The following is a 7610-nucleotide window of genomic DNA, read 5'->3' as shown; positions in this document are numbered from 1 at the left end:
GGAAACACTCATATATATATATATATATATATATATAGATTATTGATAGATAGATGCATAGATTATTATTTTAGGGTACTTCTGTACTGAAATTATATTCTTATGAATATTTAAAGTGGCAAATAAATTGGTTCTCATTAGAAGCTCTTTGTTGTGCACTGCCACAAGCCTCTGGATTAAAAGAAAGACTTTATTTCTCACCAGTCATCAGGCTTTTCTGCAGTGGGGTCAGACACAAACTCTGGCTCATCATCCAACCAACCATCAGGCTTCACTGCATCAGGATCAGGCACCTTAGCTGGGGCATCCTCATCCCTAGATAGATAAAGAAAAAATGGGTCTTGACATAGCACTGCTGCTATTTTTTAAGGATAATATGACTTCATAAATTCACATGGTTCCCTACTCGTATGAATACCATGTCTGTCACTATGACTATGAAATTAAATACATAACCGTGAAGGTAATAGTTACAACAAAATACTGTTTTATGCAAGTAACTTTGGCAAGTAAACACAAATAAAAAGTTTGCCACATGCATTCTTTGCATTTGGACTTATTCATATATCTCACCAGTCTTCAGGTTTGACTGCTTCTGGGTCAGGGATTTTGGCTCTCTCATCCCAGTCCTCTGGCTTGGAGTCTTTGGGATCGTCAGTCTCTTTTGGAGGGTTCACAGGCGGAACGACATCGGTCAACAGACTTCCCCTGCTAACACTGGACTGATCTAGAAACATCTCATAGCTATTGTCTGGATTTAAAACTGAGAAAAGGAGCAGAGAGTACAAATATTTATTTAATAATTTACCATTGAATAATTTAATAAAACAATTATCGTATGCAGGCAAGATTGCTTTGTTAAACAAAAAAATGGCTTTACAATAATGTCTCATTTCTTATGTAATATGGTTGGTGAAACAATTTTTAGATTTTTACAATTGATTAATTTGATTATCTGTTATAACATTTATTATATCTATATAATAACAGTAATAATAACTTTAATGTAATGCGTTTCCACATGCTTTCAATTATAGTAATTAGGGATGTTCATTTTAACAGTTTAACCGAATTTAAAGTAAATTTATCAAAATATTTAAAACGGTTTGCTCAAGTCAAAACAAGTCGTGTATTCTTTCTAAGTCGCATTTTATTATTTCATTCAGAAATAGACCTAGGCTAATGCCAACACAAAATGTTTACAAACATTATAATAAACACTGTAAACATAGCTAGTGTTAGTTCCCCTCACTCCACAACAAATTTGTGTCAATCTTTCAATTAACAGTATTTAGAAAAGAATTAAAGAATTTAAAATATAAGAAGCTATAGCAATATAAACGACAAGCCAAAACGAATTAATTTAGGTTAAAACAAAACTGAATTTTGTGTCTTTCATTCCACACAAAATCAAATGCGATGTATTTAAATGGCAAATTATTATTTATTATGTACTTCACTCGCGTTCCGAATCCTCATGTTCTGTTGTTTGCTGCTTTTTGCGCATGTAAAATTAATCCACGGGAAACACATTTTAGTATTTTTAACAGGTCACAGACACTTATCCTTTCTAATTTAATTCAGTTCTAATTTAAAATAATCTTGTCGGTTAACGGTTAACCATCGGTTAACGAGCGTCGGTTGTCGGTTAGGAAAAATAACCATCCCTAATGAACATCCCTAATAGTAATACAAGTAAGTGTACACACCAAGTGTATAGAGGTGAGTCTTTTTATCGGTGTAGATCTTCTTCAGATCAACGTCTGGTCGTTTGGCATGTTTTTCTTCCACATCTCCATTAAGAGGGTTTTTATGTCTGAAGATGAAGTGCAGTTTGTAGTCCTCTCCGCATTTGTCCGGCCCAAACATGATGGTGTATGGTGTCCGGTCATGAAACTGCTCCTGTGAGTCAAAAGACACACATCACCTCTAAAATATGCAATATCACTTATTTCCCTTACAATAGCAATTTTTTATCATATTGCTGTTCAAATCCAGTATTTTTCAATTTCTATAAAATCTGTTTACTTTGTATTTTATGTTACGTTTTTACAAACTTGTACTGATCATATAAAGCAGTCAATGAAGATACCAGGTCTAAATCTTCCGAGTCTGACAACAGCTTGATGTAAGCGCCACCACAGTCAATTCCGTTTTGAAAGTTGACCTCATACCTGCATAGATTAGTTTTTGTTAGAATGCACAAGCTGTATTTTTCAAATATCACAGAAATGACATCTAAGAAGCCCACTCACTGGACAATAAGGGGCTTGTCCTTAAATACGAAGGGTTTGTTGAGCAGAGCAGCGATGGCATGGTGCTTAGCACGAGATTTCAGAACCAAGCCCAAATCACCAGGCACCTTGTTTTCCTTCAGGGGCTCAACCTCCCATTTACCTACAGGCATGAAAAACATATAGAAACATGTTTTTGATTTTTTTTTTGTTCTTTAAAGGATAACAGTTTTTAGAAGAGGGGTTAATGATAAAATATATTTTCAGTATTATTTAAAATCGGGCAATCATAAAGCAACACTCAAAAATCATGCTGGAAAACTAACCGTCGTATTTTGCAATATCTTCATCAGCATCCTCTTTCATTGTTTTAGACACCTGCCAACTGCAGAAAATAATAAAATATGTAAAAGCTAACAAATAATTAAGCAATAAGTAAGAAGAAACCATGCAGTGTGAATAGAATATATATTCAAAATACGTATTGTGATCATTAAATCATCACTGATTGGACAACAATCTGTGGAGTGCTATCAATATTCAGTATATAATCAACTAACAATATTTTTGGTCAGTGTACCTGCAGAAAAGCTGTATTTTTTAAAATGTGTACATCTGCTAAATGTAACTGTTGTCAACATTTAGAAGTACAGTTAAATAAAGGTGATCTCAAAGCAAACATGAATGGATTACAAGCCAATGAAAATCTGATAAGATTCACAAACCTGTTCAAAGGCTCATCATCAAATGTCGCAGTGAAGTACACTTCTCCTGTTGGAACTGGGGTCTTGTATGTTACCTATGCATGTCAAATAATGCATATTTATAAACGACATGAAATAGCTCATAACCCAAGCTATTTAGTTTGAACACTGATCATGGATAACTCTACTGATACATATTTTGCTTTTTTGGTGAGCAATGTGCATTACAACAAATATTTAATATTTGGAATGAGTGGAGACTTACCTCAAAAGACACATTGGCGTCTGCTTCAGTGCTTTCTCCACTGTCTGTCTCCATGTCCACATCTCCATCTTCCACTTGAGCCTCCTCTTCATCATCCAGCTCTTCTTTCTGGGCCCATGTTACCATGGAGATGGAGAGCAACAAGAGACACGTCCAGCCCCACCGCAACTTCATCTACACACACAAAAAAGAGCATGACCAACAGAAAACACCTCGTTAAAAACATGTAGCCTTTAAAAAAAGCTATATTTTTTCATTTTATATTCTTCTTTGGGGCGGAACGTCTTATTTTATGACACGCTGACCCCGATATCGATCGACACATCTGCCATCAGAAGAGGAGCTTATTGTTTACTATTTCTATATTTTACCGCAAAACTTAATGCTTTATTAAATATTGACAGTTAAACAGAACAGCAAATAGCAGACGTTATGCCAGCAGAAAAAAAGCGAGTAACAGGTAACGTTAACGTTAATCTTCAAAAATATTTACAATAAATTCCATATTTCACATTTAATCACAATTACTTCCAGCTCTTCGGTGTTTGGGGTTTCTTAAAATAGTCATACATTTTACTTTTTAAATAGTAACGTTATTATTTACAATATTTATACCAATATATTACATTATTATAACGCCCTCTGGCTAGCTGCGGTACCGTTAGCTGGGCGATGACGATGATGAAGATGATGATGGTGGCTGTCTGCATGTTCAACGTTTATAGTGTTTAGCAAAAAAAAATTATTTGTTCACTCACCTCCTCCAGCTGAATGAATATTGGCAATATTTCGGTTAACTGTAGCTTAAGCGGATGGGTTTGTCATCCAGTGTTTCGGCGCGAAGAGTCCGCTATGAATGAGAGAGCTAATGAGCGATAGCCAGTGTTATCAGAAGCGCAGGATGCTACTGACAACCGCCCCTCTGCAATAAAAACCACTTCCGCGACACCTGTCAAAATAAAAGTCCCGTTTATTTACACAAATATTTATTTGCGACTGCACTGTATGATAAAACCAAATCCACTTTTACATCTCACGCCAAAATAAAAGTCTAATTCATTCATTTATCTAGTCATTTGCTGAATTCGGAACCGCATACTACTGCTTTATCTATTTGAGAAAAAGTAAGATTAGTATGCTAGTACGGTGTTCCAAATCCAACAATTTTTATAGATGCTGTCAACTGCTCCTCTATGATAAAATCCACTTCCGCATCACCTATCAAAATAAAGGTCCCATTAATTTATACAACCTTTTGTTTTCATATACCTTTTACACACTGACACTTGATCCTCTGACTACTGTAATTAAAAACAGTGTTATTATTCTGAATGTTTTTTCTGTATGTTTTCACAAAATAAAATCCGCTTATGCATCTCTTGTTTAAAAAGTTTCGTCTTTTTTACACCCATTTTTATAAGCACTGCATTCAGCATACTGCTTTTAATTAATATGTTAAAGACATTTATATACATGCATCAGTAATGATATATTTTAAAAATATATATATCAATATGCATTTGAAGTATTTCCAATTTGAAGTGTCTGAGTGATATTCCTAGACGTACAGCCTACCATAAATACCGCACCTGACCAATGAATGTTAAACATAAAAACAGCAGAGAGGTTATTTTATTTAAATAACTAACACCAGAAAAGTCTATTATTTAAATTGATCAACATTAAAATAAAAAATTGTGGGGGAAAATGCATATGATGTATCCTTTGATACATGTATTAGGCGTGAATGTAGACTATTTCCGCGATTTCTGTAACGTTAGTAGGCAAGGAAACGATATTGGATTCAAATAAAATTTCATATAATATATGGAAATAAGGCTGTATATATTACATTGTTCTGCAATTAGCCTATTAATATTATTGGGGAATTTCCATATACATAACATGAAGATTTTTATTTTAGGAATGATTTTATACAAAACAGCACTGTTTTTAAAATATATTTAAAAATATATATTATTATATTATAAAACAGCGAAGGACACGTTTGTTTTATTTTATTATAATCTAGCACCTTTGTTATTTTTTTCTAATTATTGATTACATACAATTTAAACAATTTTTTTCATTATATAATGTATGTATTTTTCTATTGTTGATGTTTATATTATTAGCGTTCATGTATTCATGGTAAACTGTTTGACCTATAAATGGTGCGCCCCCTGCTGTCAGTGACGAGCAGCAGAGCAGAGCAGCTTGACCCGGAGGAGAAGCGCCGCATCGGCCATTTTGGGCTCAAAGGGGGCTTTTCTGTCACCACGTGAGGGCTGGGTTAGTTAGTCTGACACGGGCACTAAATCGAGCCGAGCGAGGACTCAGAGAACAAGGGGGTAAAAACCGGGGAAGACGCTGCCTCACACAGCCGCACTCATTTCACATGTGCTGATATAGAGAGAGAGAGTAAAGGATGCCGACAGTCACTCTGCCTCCCAAGGAAAACGCTCTGTTCAAGAGGATCCTGGTGAGTGCTAATAATTCAGTGCAACAACATCCATCTACCAAATAAAGCCTGCGGGCTACCGTCATGAGTGTGATTGAGAGCTGTTAATGCAGCTCTTTTTAGCGCGTGCAAAACTGAACGATCAAGAGTCACTTTCTGTCAAATGGAGGTTAGCTTTTAGCTGCTAGCTGTCAGTGTGTTGATGTAGCTTACATACAGATAAAAAGCTGTTGGAAAGAGACTGTCAGTGGTTGGATAAAAGCATGCGAGACTTGTAGTCTTTGTGTATTTGGTTTTTATAAGGCATTAGCACTAACAGTTACGTTTATATGGTCAAGCTGCTCTATTTTGAGGCTGAATGTTGCATGTCAGTAGCTGAAAGCAGTCTCTGGCCTGTTCATGCAGCAAATCACTTTTAAAGATCCTCTGAATATTTCTGTAAAAATTAGGGATTTAGTCGAGTTTTGATTTAGTGAGCTTTCCGGAGTTGTTTGAGAAGAGAGGAAGAGATGAGCATGTGTTTCTACAATGTTCCTGCCGAAGGAAACCCTGGAAGTTTAGTGATGCTCAACTTAAAAACTGCAAACACTCGACGAGTTTATTCACAGCTAATTCCCTGTCAAGTCGTGCGTTCTTTTCACTGTATGTAGTCATTTAAACTGCTGACTTGATAAAGGATTTTGACAGCTAGTGCTCTTAAAACAAATGACTGCAATTGTGTTAGCTGCATTTTCTTACTTTGTCCATGTTTCATAGGACTAGTTTGAACTGCTTTGCATGGCTTTTCTGATTGCAGACCTTTAAATATATTCGATTTGGATGTGGGCACTAATTTGAGATGGGCATAAGTTGCTAGACTGTATGAGAGTTGACACTGACAGCATAATGGGCTTTCAAACCACAAACTCAGCCAAAACTTTCAGCGCTTGCATACTGTATGTTTTATAAGCAAAAAAGAAGAAAAAAAAGCATTACTGTTTTTTGCACAATGATGCATATAGCTGAGTGTTTTTTGTTTTGTTTTTGGCTATTTGGTTGTAGCCAAAACCAGTGACTTTCAATTGCTAAATTGGTGGAACTGATATGTATTTTTTTAGCTGATAAAATCCTATCAAGCGGTTTAGGGTTTGTCATGCATTAGTAAAGATTGTAGTGTTTGTGTTGTGTCCATGCATATGCAATGTTGAACTGCACTTATAACAAGGCAAGTCTACAAAAACCTTGATAACTGTCTGTTGATATGATGCACAAATGTTTTAAAGAGCATTTTATTCATTATCATTCTTAGTTCATTTGTCTAAAATGCAAAATACAAAACTTCAGAATTTTCACACACAAGTAGTAATTTTTTATCATGTAAAATTTATACTATATATGAGCGTTTATGCTTATTTAGTACATCTGATCTGTATATGATCGATCACAATGTCATCATGAATCCACTTAATGATTTAGCTGAACTTTAAAGTTGTGGTCAATAGTGGTCGACCGATATATCGCCAAAGCCGATATTTGGCATTTTTCAAATATTGGTATCGGCCGATAAGTTTTTCTGTTTGGCCAATGTGTTCAACTTTCAACTTTTATTTCGACGGCACTGAGAATGGCAGCGCCTGAGCACACAGTGCTCACATTCTCCCTCTTGTTCGCTGTCATCGTTAACAGTTCTGTCTGATACAGATAGAAGTCTGTCTAATAATCGGATAGAACTGTTAAACAAAGGAATTAAAATGTATACAAAAAAGTATTGAGAACTTTAAAGAGAATGGATATGAGGCTCAATGAGATAGGATCGCTTGGGGGAGTTTTGTAGAGCTAATGATATGTCACCTTCATCTGCTGTGCTGACAAATTTTACTAAGCCCTATTTGGACGGGACTAGTTTTACAGGGGGTCGTTAGAGAAATTTGTGTTTCACCAATGTACTTGGTGATTTTAATCCCGTC

The 7610-nt window shown here is 35.4% G+C and overlaps 2 protein-coding genes across 2 annotated transcripts in view; one reads left to right on the top strand and one right to left on the bottom strand.

The window, feature by feature from the left end:
- LOC107712024 (calnexin-like) overlaps positions 1 to 4134 on the bottom strand; it is a 10546-nt gene extending 6412 nt beyond the window's left edge. Inside the window, exons 1-9 of the mRNA XM_016517147.1 lie at positions 3962 to 4134; positions 3204 to 3377; positions 2960 to 3033; positions 2561 to 2619; positions 2256 to 2397; positions 2093 to 2174; positions 1710 to 1902; positions 574 to 763; positions 202 to 315 (exon numbers count right to left, since the gene is read on the bottom strand). Of these exons, the coding sequence (XP_016372633.1) occupies positions 202 to 315; positions 574 to 763; positions 1710 to 1902; positions 2093 to 2174; positions 2256 to 2397; positions 2561 to 2619; positions 2960 to 3033; positions 3204 to 3377 (1028 nt within the window). The 5' untranslated portion in view covers positions 3962 to 4134. The remainder of the gene's footprint in view (positions 1 to 201; positions 316 to 573; positions 764 to 1709; positions 1903 to 2092; positions 2175 to 2255; positions 2398 to 2560; positions 2620 to 2959; positions 3034 to 3203; positions 3378 to 3961) is intronic.
- Positions 4135 to 5412: 1278 nt separating this feature from the next.
- The window catches only part of LOC107712022 (N-alpha-acetyltransferase 15, NatA auxiliary subunit), a 28286-nt gene continuing 26088 nt past the window's right edge, over positions 5413 to 7610 (top strand). The window contains exon 1 of the mRNA XM_016517145.1: positions 5413 to 5685. Coding sequence (XP_016372631.1) covers positions 5632 to 5685 — 54 coding nt within the window. The 5' untranslated portion in view covers positions 5413 to 5631. The remainder of the gene's footprint in view (positions 5686 to 7610) is intronic.

The sequence above is a fragment of the Sinocyclocheilus rhinocerous genome, unplaced genomic scaffold (genome assembly GCF_001515625.1).
Source record: "Sinocyclocheilus rhinocerous isolate Xijiao unplaced genomic scaffold, SAMN03320098_v1.1 scaffold658, whole genome shotgun sequence".
Classification (NCBI taxonomy): Eukaryota; Metazoa; Chordata; class Actinopteri; order Cypriniformes; family Cyprinidae; genus Sinocyclocheilus; species Sinocyclocheilus rhinocerous.
Note: the sequence above shows the minus strand (reverse complement) of the source record. Positions and strands in the feature narration are given on the sequence as shown.